Raw genomic sequence first — 14,915 nt, forward strand, 5'->3', positions numbered from 1 at the left:
AATAATTCTCTGAAGCTTGTGTCACATATAGACAGGGATTAAAAAGTCATTTGGTATGCTTAGTCCTTTCAGTGTAGGTGGTGGGTCGTTGTATTGAGGTTGTACAGGACATTGGTGAGGCCTCTTCTGGAAATTAGTGTCCAGAGCTGGTTGTTCAGTTAATTTTCGGAAGGATATTATTAAACTGAAGGGGGGTCAGGAGAGATTTGAGGTTTACCAGGATGTTGCTGGGGATGGGAGGTTTGTTATAAAGAAACGCTGGATAGGCTGGGATTTTTTCTCCCCCCCCCCACTGGAGCACAACAGCTTGAGAGATGACCTGATCAAAGTCCATAAAACAACAAGGGGTACATATAGAGTTAATAATGGTAGTTGTATTTTCCTTAGGATGGGGGATTTCCAAAGTGGACCGCACATTTAGAGGGGGAGAGGGAGGAGGGAGGAGGGGTTTAAGAAATGACCTGAGGCAACTTTTGTTTTTGAAAACTGAGGGTGGTTCACATGGGGAATAAACTTCCTGAGGAAGTGGTGGATGTGGGTACAATTACAATGTTTAAAAGAAATTTAGATAGGTACATTAATAGGAAAAGATTTGGAGGGATATGGGCCAGGAGCAGGCAGTGGGACCAATTTAGTTTGGGATTATGTTCAGCATGGACTGGTTGGACCAAAAAAAAAGTGTCTGATTCTGTGCTGTGGGACTCTACAGAATAGATAGAGAGAAAACTGTTCCCAGTCATTAAAGGATTAAGAAGCAAAAACATATGCTTATAAAAAGTAATTTGAGTAAATAGATACAAGACAAAAAGATTTTCATTCAGCAAGTGGTTAAGGTCTGGAATACATTGTCTGACCAATTAGAAGATTGCTTTCACTGAAAGCATTCAAAAGTACTTCAAAAATCTTATCTGAAAAAGGATGGCCAGGAAAGGGAGCCAGTGCTTACAGAAGAGGTCAAGCAACCCCTTCAACACAGCAATTCTTTGCTTCAGTGAATCTGCCTCACACCATTAAGCAGATGATAGACTTCTTCAGGAGAAATATTTTATAATACTGTTTTAATTTACTGTTGACTGACCAGCAGCATTACCAGAGCAAAATTTCAAATTAATTTTTCGCTATGCAAAAAAATTACATGGATGAAACAAACAAATTCCATATTTAATTGGTTTAAAAAAAAACTGTTTACTTCAAAATGTTTTAAAAGTGAAAAGACCACCGCAAAGGTGTTGTACACACCGTTGACTCAGCTCTTCGAGATAGCGGCTACTCAGCGACATGTTCATTTCTAATGCTTTAATACGGTTGTTGAGACGCATAAATACAGATTCCTTTTGGTTGGAACCGTGTACTTGATTCCCATTAGTGTATCCCAAATCAGTAACATTGTGCAATTCTGCATAGAAATCAGTAACTGTTCTATTAAGCCCATTTGAGGATGGAACAGACAGGAGGATTTCTTCCGCAGCTTGTTCTTCATCTTTTATCTCTGTTGCTGATGACATATCTGAACCTGAAGGCAAAGGTACCTCCGATTCTACCAAGGTACTTTTACCGCTAACCGTCTCATTCTGAATCTCAGTTGTTGGATGATCGACCACACTATCAGCTGTCGATATGGGTACTGTGGGGGTTATTGGTACTTGAGCAGTTTCTTGGTTTGCATTCACAGAGCCATTTAATAAAACCCCCAAACTAGTCTCATTAGCAGTTTCAGTTTCTAATATGAGCAGAGTTTCTTCTGCACCTTTAGTTGCTTCCTTTTGTGTCTCCAGTTTAGATTCTGTACCTTGATCCAGAATAGGTACAGTAAGCTCTGGTTGAAGATGGACCTGGTCAGCCAGACTGTCAGTGATGCCATGGTGAGAACTTTGAAGAATGGCAGTACATTTCACATCATATTTTATATCAGATGTACTGACTTCAGGAGAATGAGAAGCAGGAGGAGGATGGCTGGGTTCCAGTTCAATAGAGTCAGTGTGATTAAATAAGTTATCAGACAAATTAGTACTGGACTGACTTTCATTGCTAATAGTAGATACCTTTTCAGGCGATAAGCTGTCCAATTCACTCTCTATTGTTTCTTTTGTTTCACTTACTAAAAAAGTCTCCTCTTGCCCAGTTAGAAGCTGGTGAATGTCTGAAACTGGTTCAATGATTTCATGACCAACAAACGTCACACTGCGTTGCCGTTGTAGGGCCGCAACAAGAAAGCAGCATTTGTAAATATATTCAGGAAAACTAGAAATACAAGAAATAGTGGGCAGTTCACTGCAGTACATTTGTGTTTCAGTTTCATACCAACAACCTTTATTATAATCATAGTCATCATCTTCGGGTTTTAGAAGTGTGACAGTTGACTGCCGATTCATCAATTCTTCATCTTCATCGTGTACCAACTGCACAATTAAGCTCTCCTGGAGTGTACTTGAATCAGAAGGTGCTCTCTCTGGTTCACCATCTTCCTCAATTACAGAATGATCACCCAAGTCTGGCCTAAAGATGCAGACAAAAGTATCAATTAAAATTTCACACAACACATTTGTTACTACAGTAATTTTTTTTTCCTGGCACCTAGCAACAATTAATGTATCAGGAAAACCACATGCAGAATGAAACCATGTGGTCTCTTGTTAGAAATATGGCTTAACCCCCAATTTCAGCATGATGCACCATAGTGTAAAATTTACTTTTGCTGTTTCAACCATCCCTAGGGGATAAGACGATCAAACACATGCATTTAACAGGCAGCTTTTGTGGTCAATACTGTGACTTGTCTCTCACTGGCCTAAAGTTAGGAAAATATTCCAATCCAACAGGCTAATAAAACCTACTAAACTGAACCAGAATTCTAGTTTAAGTTAAAGCAAGAGAGTCTTACATTCAGCGATTTACAGCACAAAAAAGGAAATTCAGCCCATCAAATCTGCTGTTGAAACAACCATCTAACTCTTCTAATCTTGCTTTCTAGCACTTGGCCCTAGCCTGGTAGATTAATGGCGCTTTGATATGTGAAAACCTGCATTGAATGTAAAGAAGTGGATCTAAATTAGACTGCAGATGTGTCATCCTCAGCGAAAGCCTTAATTTATTCTGCACATTTCACAGCATGTAAATAAAATTAAAGTTTTCATTGCAAAGGTCAGTATTAAAAAAAAAAGTACAGAATTAAGCAAGTTAGCAAAAGAATCAGCAATAGCATGAAGAGAAATAACTAGATTATATTGTTCTTGAATAGACAGCCTGAAACAAAGTGGTGTAAACAGAATATCTTTAAAAATTGTGTGGATAAACACTTGGGAGAGAAATGAGAGCACGAGGGATTAATTGCCTTGCTGTTTCCAATAGCCATCATAGGAGCAACGGACTCAGTGGCTTTCTGTACTTTATTCTATAATTTTACAACAAACTTTGATCTAATCCAGTTCAGAACATTTTGGAGCATACAAATATAGCTATAAAGTGCTAATTTCATTCTTTGCACTCTTCTTTTTGATAATTCATGTAAGACTGCACTATACTTCACAAAACTTGAGATCAAATTTGGAAAGTGTTTGCAATATTCATTGTTTAAGCCCGTCTTGGTTCTTATTCTACTTTAAACTGGAAATTACACCACAAATTACTCAAAGACTTGATGCTATCAAAATCCTCAATATTACTAGTCTGAGGAATCCCATGCAAATTAGGTCTTGGATGAATTAGCTGACAACGTTGTTCAAACATGAACAGAGATCAAAATTCTTCAAAAATTGTCAAATCCAGTTTTGTAAAGTTAAAATTAATGCTGATGTTTGCATCATTTCAATCCTCAGAAAACGTTAGTTCCAAGCTTAAGGCAACTTTCTTGACTATATCTGATTTCTAGATGACCATGCATACCATTGACTAAAGACACCCAAGAAACCATGAGAATGAAATTAAACAGTTAAGTTGGAACATTATTTTAGCATTCATAAATCATAACTACTCACTCTGGCATTGAAGAGATGAGGCTAGGGTCAGGCACAGGTACTTCCAATTTTCGAGTTTCATTCTCAGATCTAATACTTCCATTGACTGAAAAACATTAAACATTCCAATACTGTTGTAACAGTGCAAGAAATTTTGCAAAACAAAAATCTAACAGCAACATTTGTTTTCAAAGTTTGTGCTACTCAGGGCAGATGGACAAAACAGAAGGTCTGTTATGATGGTAGGAGGTGCCAAAGGCACTGCCTGCCCATTCAAGTGGACTTGCATCAAAAAGTACAATGCAAGTTGTTCATTTGATAACTATTTATTGTGCATTTTACATCATGATTGAAAGCCCTAGATATTTTTGTGTGACAACTTGCAGGTTTTAAAAAAAAGGTACTAATGTCTGATGGTCTCAAAAGCTTGTACCTGTTATTAAACTGAAGAGAATGTGAAAATAGGCATGAATACTTTGTATGTCAATTTTAATGCTAGAAATATTGGAAGCTTCATCCATGACATTTTCTACTAAATGTACACCAATAGTGAAGGACCACCTTTAAAATCAAATCAACAGGTATAGTTTTACAGTCTGAAAAGGACAAGTTCTAGTTGGTCAAAATTTACCAACAAGCTATTCTGTAATAACTGACTTGTAATGGGAAACCTGCCACACCTTAAAAATGGCTGGAACTAATGTGATCAAAAAAAGGTATTATTTTTGACATCTCCCAATTGGTTTTTTCCGAATCTCCAATTTTACGAAATCCTGGGGCAATGGCCACCAGTCATGTGAAGAGGTGACATTCAAATTCTTAAAAAAAAACAGGATGTTATGGGAATGAATTACGTTTAAATTGAAAAATTCTTGAAGATGCACATAATTAAAATCCAGTTACCTTCTGTTTGAGACATTTGCTCTGCTTCCTTCTTAGCCCCAAGCATATTGGCAGCTATATTCACCATATTCAGAATAGCATCTGCAAGGAAGAAGTAATATTGCAAAGGAGGTCTGCCTGAGAAAAGATTCACTGACAGGATGCTAACAGTCTTTAGGTTTAAATTGCAGAAAAGGAATAAAAAAATACAAATATCATCCAGTTGTACATTCCAAGTGCATAAAAAGGTAATCGCCAACATTACTTGAAAGCAATATACTTTTGACATGTTTATAATAACAAAACATCTGAGGTGCACAATTTAAAATTTTTTAAGCAAAGTGAACTGGATTTGCACAATTCAAAAAGCTTGCATGTTTAGATTAAAATACACCTTGCAGTACCAAAAGTATTTCATAGCTCACTAAAGCAAAATGACAATTTCAATACAAAGATATTTTGAACCATTACTTGCAGAATGCTAAAAAAAAGTATCCAACTCAAAGAAATGAACAAGCAATGATTACAAATCAAAAAAGATGACAAAAATCAAGACCAATCTCAGGAATAAATACCTTCACAGTGGGTCTTCTCAAAAAGCATCTGTATGATGTTCACAGGAGGAGAACTCAATGCCAATTGAATATGTAGACTTCAACTATGGCTTTACTCAATTGAGAAGTTATTAAAAAGGCAAAAAATGCTCTTCATTCATTTCATATTTTTCAATTAAATTTCTTTGAAAATCTAATTGAATGCAACATGCCTTTTAGCATGCAATAATCTAAATTAAAAATGCTATTTTATAAAATGCCCACTTTCGCAAACATTCTTAGATGAACTATTCACAGCAAGTTGCCTAAGTCAAGGAGCAATCATTTAATTGTCACAGCATATTTAAAAGCAATTTTAAAAAGTGCAAATTCAACACACACACACGGCTTTAAATAGTACTTTCCAGGATTTTGTTAAAATGTGTCAACACTCCTCAGTAGCATTTGCAGGCATTTTTGACACGTGTCTTTGGCCAAACATTTAGAAGATAAATTTGCAACTACACGCAGAATTCAAGGATTGACAGATAGCTTCAGAAAGAAATTTAGATATCAAAGTAAAGCTTAGCTACTTCGGTTTAATTAGCACCTGCAAAATGTTGATGCTGTAGTTTGATTGAGTGGATTCACAACTAAATTCCTTCTTTCATTAAAACCCATGGAAAAACTGTAAAGTGCACCAGCTTGCCAAATACACAAATTCAATACACAATACAAAAGCTTTATTTCTCTCGGATGACAGAAATTTTGATGTGTCATGGCTATTGCATATGCCCTGATTTCCATTCCAAAGGGCACTGACATTGTGCAGCACTTCAACTGATTAACTCCATCAGGTCTCATCACTGTCACATCAATGCTACTGTCATTATTCATTACATTTCATGACTGTTCAAGTAAAATAAATGTTTAGCTGTGAATCATGCACACTAGCAAATCTCAAAAATGCAGAGACATATGTATTTCATATTAGACCATTAAGCTTAGGTGTGATATCAGCAATGCAGTTAAAGCAGCAGGAAACAAATTCCAAATGCGTTCTTCAGAACCAGTGGGATTGGTATCTTCCAAAGAAGAGTTGACTGCCCTAAACCTATTCACCTTGCCACATCCAGTTCTCTTACTAATTTGCTGCTCTGCACTGCCAAGGTGTTAACTATTTGTCAAGTTCCTGCTACTACATAGTCCTAAGTTTGAAATCAAAAAGCACAAAAAGCTGTTGTTACCACAGGGAAGATCACAGGCAAGAGAGGTTTGTCCTCATTTGAGCTAGACTTTTGATCAGGGTATTGATCTACTGTGGGGAAAATAACTTTCATGTCTACTTTGGGATGATATTGCCAATTCCAACTACCTTAGCACAGTACCAGCTAGCATCAGTTAAATTTAGATTTTTGGATCTGTTGTTATTTAACCATTTGGCTGATCTAGTTTAGCCAAAGCTTAATACCAATAATAGCGCAAATGTGATATTTTGATTTTTAAAAATCAATATAAATGCACAATAACCAAACACACTTGCACATTTTGGAACCACAAACATTTAAAGTCATATCGATCTTTTAAAGAAACCAAATGTCTGATAAAATTGCCCTGAGCAGGTTTGACACAACTGAAGTACAAAAACAAGTAGGGACTAATTCTACTGTTATGCAACTTTTTAAAAAAAACTCCAGTTTCCTTAATTAAAATTTTTAGAAAATGAATAAACCTTTGAGTCATTTTTGATGAATGCCATAGTAACATTCATGAACCTCAATTTTTGCTCTAGTTTCATAAATTGAGTAAAGTTAAATCTAAATCCAGGCTTTTCTACACAAAGTATTGGCGTGTACAGAATTCAAATTTTTTTTTGTGGTTAAGTAAAAATTCCTTAGTTAGGGGTAGGTTAACTAGTCGATATTTTTTCCTCCTCATCTTTCTTTCCGAAAAAGGAGGAAATTTTTGCACACTCTAACCTTTACGAATACCAAGTTTTGAAATAAGAAATGGGGACAATGATATATTGCACTGGTCAAGCATTGATACTCTGCACTCAGTTTCACATGAATGCATAACTCAGCAAGCATACAAGCTGGAAGACTGAACAAAATATATGATAACCTAGGAACAAGGTGAGGGGCAAAAATGACAAACAAACTTTTAACTTCAGGGCTCTGGGTGGAGACAAAAGGGAAGAGGAGATTTCTTAAGATCCAAATACAAGGCTATGGTCTGCAGTCAAAATTTTTGACATTCACCTTTTACTGTACGACAGATCAAAATGGGGAATAACAAAATTGATTAAAAACTCACTTGTGGCTGAACCAAGAAGGTTTTTTGAGGATTTCTCTTCTCTGGTACCATAATCCAGTGGGTAATCTGTTTGACAGCAACGATAATACATTTTCACAACAGCTACATGCATATATTAGATAGCATCAAGCGCATAAGCTGCTAGTTGAAGAACACAGCTTTCAAAATTCCTTCAGTACTTAAAATCTCCCTCCACACAGTAGGTATAAACACAGTACATAAAGCCATTCTCCATTTTTTGAAACAAATGCATATGGTAATTTTGCTTTCCATTCACCCAGACTCAATTTCAAGACTCTGGAAAACAAATGCAATCACATGCTGCCAAAGTCCAAGCACAAACAAGAAACAAAAGAAAGCTGACACTTTTCCTGAATCAAGAACAAGCTGTTTAAGGTCATTTTCATTTCTTATCAAGGCCCTGTCACGAAGTAGACTTTCAAAGTTCATCACTTAACCAACTGCTTTCTACAATATCCAAGACAGTGGAATCATTAACCCATCAAACCTTATGGGCATTGAATGAGTAGTTGGTAGGTTCATGTAGTCTAAATGAAAAAAAGCAGCCAATGACTGCCAGATAAAAAGTATACAGAGGATGCTGGAAAATAAGAATGAACAGAAAACACTGGAAACTCAGTTTTGGGTACACCCATGGAGAGGAAAACAGTTTACATTTCAGACTGAACTTCCTGAACTGTCACATTTGCATTAAGTGACTCTTAAGTTCCAATGTTTTTTTTAAAACATCACCCCCTCTATTATCAATATATTGAAGATTAGGGGATGGTCATTATACCCTCCAAGTGAAGCTCAAATGAGACTAGATCCACTTTTTAATAGTTTACATATTTGTTTCCCTTATCGATATAATTTAAGCTTAAGCCATCATTCTACTTTCTGTATTGGTATAAAAGGTCCAGCTCTAAAGGGCCTCTGAACTTGAAACGTTACCCCTTCTTGCTCTCCACACAGATGCTGCCACATCGAAAGTTTCTCCAGTAACTAGCTTTTTCCCCACAATTCAAAATAGCAGGTCTAATTGGTGACCAAGAACTCAAAACAAGTAATTGTTATGCACAGATACATTGCATCTCATCTTATTTTCAGAAGACTATTTGGGTGAGCTACCATCTTTATTCAAGAGAAAGTGCTTACTCCACCACAAAAGCCCTTCTCCCATTCTCCAGCTGCCCACTAGGATATTTACCCAACTTAAGCACATTTGAAAAGGTCATAAGCCAAAACAAGTAATTAACTGTACTTTATATTAAAAGTGGTGTTTAGAAAACATTAGGTGAGTGGATGCAAGGAGGGGGAAAGAAAAGCTATAGTTCTAAATGAGTGCTTTGCCTTCAAGTTATATAAGAAACTTGGGTACAGCATACTTCACAGTATTAGAAATAATTTCAAGTCATAGTTCAGATTAAAATCACTTTTTGAAGAAAGTTTTGTATTGCCTCACTTTCTATACATATGTTTATTCAAAAGATCTCTCAAGTGCAAAAGAAGTTTGAAGAATCTCACTTCCCTTAACCATTTTCCTGCTTTTCAGTAAGCTCATTACCTTTAACTGGCTTATAGAAATCGATGTGTACTCTAATGAGTGACAATACTCCCCTTAGGCGTGAGATACAAAAGAACCATTTAATTCTGCTCCAATTACAGAAAAACAGAAGGTGGTCAACTTAGAGTTGATTTCAAAATTTAAGTATTGGAACTTCTGACCCAAAAGCAATTCATTAGGCGAAAAAATTTTAAAATACAATGTTACATGACTTTATTTAAGACTATTGACTAGCTAAAATGAACTACATCATTCTTGACTCAATTATAGGATCCACTTCTCAAATCAAGCCAGAGACCAGAAAAATGTTGACCTACAGGGCAGTACGGTGGCACAGTGGTTAGCACTGCTGCCTCACAGCGCCAGGGACCTGGGTTCAATTCCCGCCTCAGGCGACTGACTGTGGAGTTTGCACGTTCTCCCCGTGTCTGCGTGGGTTTCCTCCGGGTGCTCCGGTTTCCTCCCACAGTCCAAAGATGTGCGGGTCAGGTGAATTGGCCATGCTAAATTGCCCGTAGTGTTAGGTAAGGAGTATATGTAGGGGTATGGGTGGGGTTCGCTTCGGCGGGTCGGTGTGGACTTGTTGGGCCGAAGGGCCTGTTTCCACACTAAGTAATCTAATCTAATCTAATGTAAGTAATCTAATCTACACTTGGACATACACTCCATGAGTACTGCGCTGTTCAAGATGCAACCTTTTAAGCAAGACTTTAAACTACTATCCGTTGCTATCAGGTTCAATGGCTCAATATGACCGAAGAAAAGAGGGAGACACCTTTATGTTCTAGTTAAGATTAATCCCTGAACCAACAGCTCATTATCTCATTACTGCTTCTGAATCCTATTTTGCATGTCAACCTGTTGTCATGCTTTACTACATAACAGCAGTTCAAGTACTGGTGAGAAAACACTGTGTCGAGGCTTTTCATCTTCCATTCATCAGGATAATTCACCAAGATAACAAAAAAGGAAAAAACAAAAACATTTCATACTGTATGACAGAAGTGTTTTTGGTTTGACAAGTAAACCATCGATATAGAAAATGTAGTTAACAGCAATTAACAGTTGACTTCATAGCAAGAGTATCTAACATTAGATGAGGTTCTGCAAGTTAACATTTGCTGGACAATCTAGACTACATAAAAAAATACACTTTTAAAACCAACCTTTAAGCACTTTGCATGTATAACTGCTCTGCAAAAACAGGATTTTAAGAGAAAACAAAAAAAAAGTTAAAACATTAAGTCACCATATTACCACCAGAACATGGGACTGCTCTCTCAAAGAGGTGATTAATGATTTAACTTAAAGGTTCATCATGCCTCAAGTGAGGGGAAAAGAAGGAGAATCCTTCATGGCAAACAGCCAATGCAGGAATAGTCCCATACAACACTGGCATCACGGAGTTAAAAACCAGCCATTTGGCCAACTGAACTTATCAACATTCTCTTTAAATGAAGTTTTTTTTTTAAACTCAAGGTTTTAAAATAAAAGTGTTCGACACTTATTTCAATTTGTCTGCCATAGCTAATGTTTTACAGGTCATTAAAACCAGGCCAGTAGCTAAAAACACCTTTTTAAGCAATGGGATCATTTCAAGTTACAAAGACAAAAGTTAAAAACCATATTTGCAGTTTTAACTTACTAAAGCTAGGTGATCATACAGTGAAAAATTAAAGTGAAATTAACATTCAAGCAGAAGGTTTAATTAACTTCCTTTAACATCTCAGTCGACAAACAGTAAACCTCCATGAAGATAGGAGGTAACATTAAAATGACATACCATAATCTTCATCCAGATATTCAAGGCGTTCTGTGTTGTACTGTGATTCTGCAATTTCTTCATATTCCTCCACCATGCTGGTACCAAACACCCTGCACAAAGTTGACTGGCATTAGTGCAAAACATCAGCCAATAAGCCACCATACCCTCAGTCACATGGTGTTCTACAGTCAGCCCTCTTACTTACAAAAGGGAAGGAAGCAAGAAAATAAGTTGCAGGAAAGCAGAGTTAACTCAACTTTCATAAAGCAAGCAAATGATTGAAACTTTTAGATTCAATTTGTGCATTGCTTAAATTCTTTGGGTTTTTCCCCTCCAATTCTTCGGGTTTTTCCCCTCCAATTCTTCGGTCTTTGTATCTTAATGATTTTCAAATCAAACTGAGTTATCAAGTAACCAGAAGTTCAATAAGACTTGTTTCAAAAGAATTATACATTAAAAAACATTACAACCTTGTCAGCAAAAAGCAGCATGTAACCGCCAAAGTCTCAATTAAACAACAAAGCTGCATTTTGGTCAACGTTAGTCTTCACTGCAGTTACATTCCACTGGGCGCTTGGTTCTTATTGGGCAACTGCCACAATGAAATCAGATGCTCAACCCTTTTCCCAACACAGCAATCTTAAGGAAAGACACTGCTTTAAAAAAAATCACTTTTTTTTGAACAAAAGCAAAACAGGTTCAGACAGTCAATAAAGCTCAAGTATTGTCTTACCTTATGAGGCTAAGGGGACAGAAGTGTTCTGACCCAAAGTGTGACACTAATTCCACCTAGAAAACAGACAAATACTGAATTAGCATTAGCAACAAATCAAACAAGCATTTAAAAGAAAAATGGTGAAAGTTCTTGTGAATGAATTCCAAAATTAAACAAAATCACCAGAACAATATTTGTATAAACAGAAAACATGCTAGCATGTTACTTCAAGTGAAACTTGTGAAAACAAACAAAAAAGGAAACAATTGCAAGGTGGTAAACATTTGTATTGAGTCAGTCTTACAACTTGCAATGTCAGTATGTTTGTATGAAGAGGTTCTCCAGTTTAATAGATGTGAAAACTTCTCACAAAAATAGTAATTTTATTACTTTGAGAACATGGAGATGAAAAGTGAAATTAAGGTCATAGCGATGTACAGCATGGAAACAAACCCTTTGGTCCAACACGTCCATGCCAACCAGATATCCTAACCTAATCTAGTCCCATTTGCCAGCACTTGCCCATATCCCTCTAAACCCTCTATTCATATGCCCACCCAGATATCTTTTAAATGCTGTAATTGTACCAGACCCCATCATTTCCTCTGGTCACTCATTCTATACACATGCCATGTGTGAAAACATTGCCCCTCAGGTCTCTTTTATATCTTTCCCCTCACCCTAAACCTATGCTCTCTAGTTCTGAACTCCCACATCCCAGGGAAAAGACTTTGTCTATTTATCCTATCCATGTTCCTTATGACTTGATAAACCTCTAAGTCACCCCTCATCCTTCGACGCTCCAGGGAAAACAGCCGCAGCCTATTTAGGCTCTCCCTGCAGCTCAAATCCCCCAATTCTAGAAACATTCTTGTAAATCTTTTTTGAACCCTTTCAAGTTTCACAACATCCTTTCAACAGGAAGGAGACCAGAACTGCACACAGTATTCCAACAGTGGCCTAACCGTTGTCCTGTACAGCCGCAACATGACCTCCCAAATCCTATACTCAATGCTCTGACCAATAAAGGAAAGCATACCAAACACCACCTTCACTACCCTATCTACCTACGACGCTACTTTCAAGGAGCTATGAACCTGCACTCCAAGGTCTCTGCGTTCACCAACACTCACTAGGATCTTACCATTAAGTGTATAAGTCCTGCTAAGATTAGCTTTCCCAAACTGCAGTACCTTGCATTTATCTGAATTAAACTCCATCTGCCACTCCTCAGCCCACTGGCACATTTGGTCCAGATCCCATTGTAATGGGAGGTATCCTTCTTCACTGTCCACTACACCTCCAATTTTGGTGTCATCTGCAAACTTACTAACTTTTTCTCCTATGTTCATATCCAAATCATTTATGTAAATGACAAAAAGTAGAGGATCCAGCACCGGTCCTTGTGGCACTCCACTGGTCCAGTCTGAAAAACAACCCTTTACCACCGCCTGCTGTCTTCGACCTTTGAGCCAGTTTTGTATCCAAATATTCTCCTTGTATTCCATGAGATTTAACCTTGCTATTCAGTCTCCCACAGGGAACCTTGTCGAATGCTTTACTGACGTCCACTGCTCTGCCCTCAATCATCTTCGTTACTTCTTCAAAAAAATTCAATTAAGTTCATGAGACATTATTTCCCATGCACAAAGCCATGTTGACAAGCCCTACTCCATCCTTGCCTTTCTAAATACATGTAAATCCTATCCCTCAGGATTCCCTCCAACAGCTTGCCCATCACTGACATCAGGCTCACTCGTGTATAGTTCCCTGGCTTGTCCTTTCCTCCTTTCTTAAACAGTGGCACCACATTAGCCAACCTCCAGTTTTCCAGCACCTCACCTGTGACTATCAATGATACAAATATCTCAGCAAGGGGCTCAGCAATCACTTCTCTAGCTTCTGTCAGTTTTGGGTACACCTGATCAGGTCCTGGGGATTCATCCACTTATGTCTTTCAAGACATCCAGCACTTCCTCCTCCGTAATATGCAACATTTTGCAAGCCGTCACCATTTATTTCCCTACATACTATACCTTCCATGTCCTTCTCCACAATAAAGACTGATGAGAAATACTCATTTAGTATCTCCCCCATCTCCTGCGACCACACACAGGCTGCCTTGCTGATCTTTGAGGAGGAGAAAGTGAGGACTGCAGATGCTGAGCTCAGACTCGAGACAGTAGTGCTGGAAAAGCACAGCAGGTCAAGCAGCCTCTAAAAGGAAGAGAGCTGACGTTTTGGGCATAAGCCTGATGAACAGCTTATGCCCAAAATGTTGATTCTCCTAACCTTTGAGGGGCCCAATTTGCTCCCTAGTTACCCTTTTGCCCTTAACGCATTTGTAAAAACCCTGTGGATTCTCCTTGACCCTAATTGCCTCCTGATTTCCCTCTTAAGTATACACCTACTGCCTTTATACTCTTAAGGATTCACTTGATCTCTCCCCTCCATACCTGACATATGCTTCCTTTAGTTTCTTAACCAAACCCTCAATTTCTCTCTTCATCCAGCATTCCCTATACCTACCAGCCTTTCCTTTCACCCTAAGAATATACTACCTTTGGATTCTTGATACCTCATTCCTGAAGGCTTCCCATTTTCCAGTCGTCCCTTTATCGGCAAAAATCTGCAACCAATCAGGATTTTTAATAGTTCTTGCCTAATACCATCAAAATTAGGCTTCCTTCAATTCAGAACCTCAGCTGTTAGATCTGGTCTATCCTTTTCCATCATTATTTTAACACTAATAGAATTATGGTCGCTGGCCTGAAAGTGCTCCCGCACTGACACCTCAGTCACGTTGCCCTGCCTTATTTCCCAAGAGTAGATTAAGTTTTGCACCTTCTCTAGTACGTACATCCACATACTCAACCAGAAAATTGTCTTGTACACTGAAAAATTCCTCTCCATCTAAACCCTTAATCCTGAAGGCAGTCCCAGTCTATATTTACAAAGTTAAAATCCCCTACCATAACCACCCTATTATTATTCTTACAGATAACAGATCTCCTTGCAAATTTGATTCTCAGTTTCCCCCCCCCACCCCAATTGTTAGGGGTATATAATAAAGTTCTACCCAAATTGCATCTCTGGATGTATTTCCGGGCATATCCTCCTTCAGTACAGCTGTAATGCTATCCCTTATCAAAAACACCACTCCACCTCCTCTCTTGCCACCCCT

At 37.8% G+C, this 14,915-nt stretch overlaps 1 protein-coding gene across 2 annotated transcripts in view; it reads right to left on the reverse strand.

Moving 5' to 3' along the window:
* suco (SUN domain containing ossification factor) overlaps positions 1–14,915 on the reverse strand; it is a 75,956-nt gene that overhangs the window by 18,769 nt on the left and 42,272 nt on the right. For both annotated transcript variants that reach the window (XM_060830129.1, XM_060830128.1), the window contains 6 exons: positions 11,750–11,805; positions 11,035–11,126; positions 7,685–7,750; positions 4,857–4,937; positions 3,975–4,059; positions 1,240–2,496 (listed from right to left, as the gene is read on the reverse strand). In XM_060830129.1, coding sequence (XP_060686112.1) covers positions 1,240–2,496; positions 3,975–4,059; positions 4,857–4,937; positions 7,685–7,750; positions 11,035–11,126; positions 11,750–11,805 — 1,637 coding nt within the window. The remainder of the gene's footprint in view (positions 1–1,239; positions 2,497–3,974; positions 4,060–4,856; positions 4,938–7,684; positions 7,751–11,034; positions 11,127–11,749; positions 11,806–14,915) is intronic.

Source organism: Hemiscyllium ocellatum, chromosome 9 (assembly GCF_020745735.1).
Source record: "Hemiscyllium ocellatum isolate sHemOce1 chromosome 9, sHemOce1.pat.X.cur, whole genome shotgun sequence".
Taxonomy (NCBI): domain Eukaryota; kingdom Metazoa; phylum Chordata; class Chondrichthyes; order Orectolobiformes; family Hemiscylliidae; genus Hemiscyllium; species Hemiscyllium ocellatum.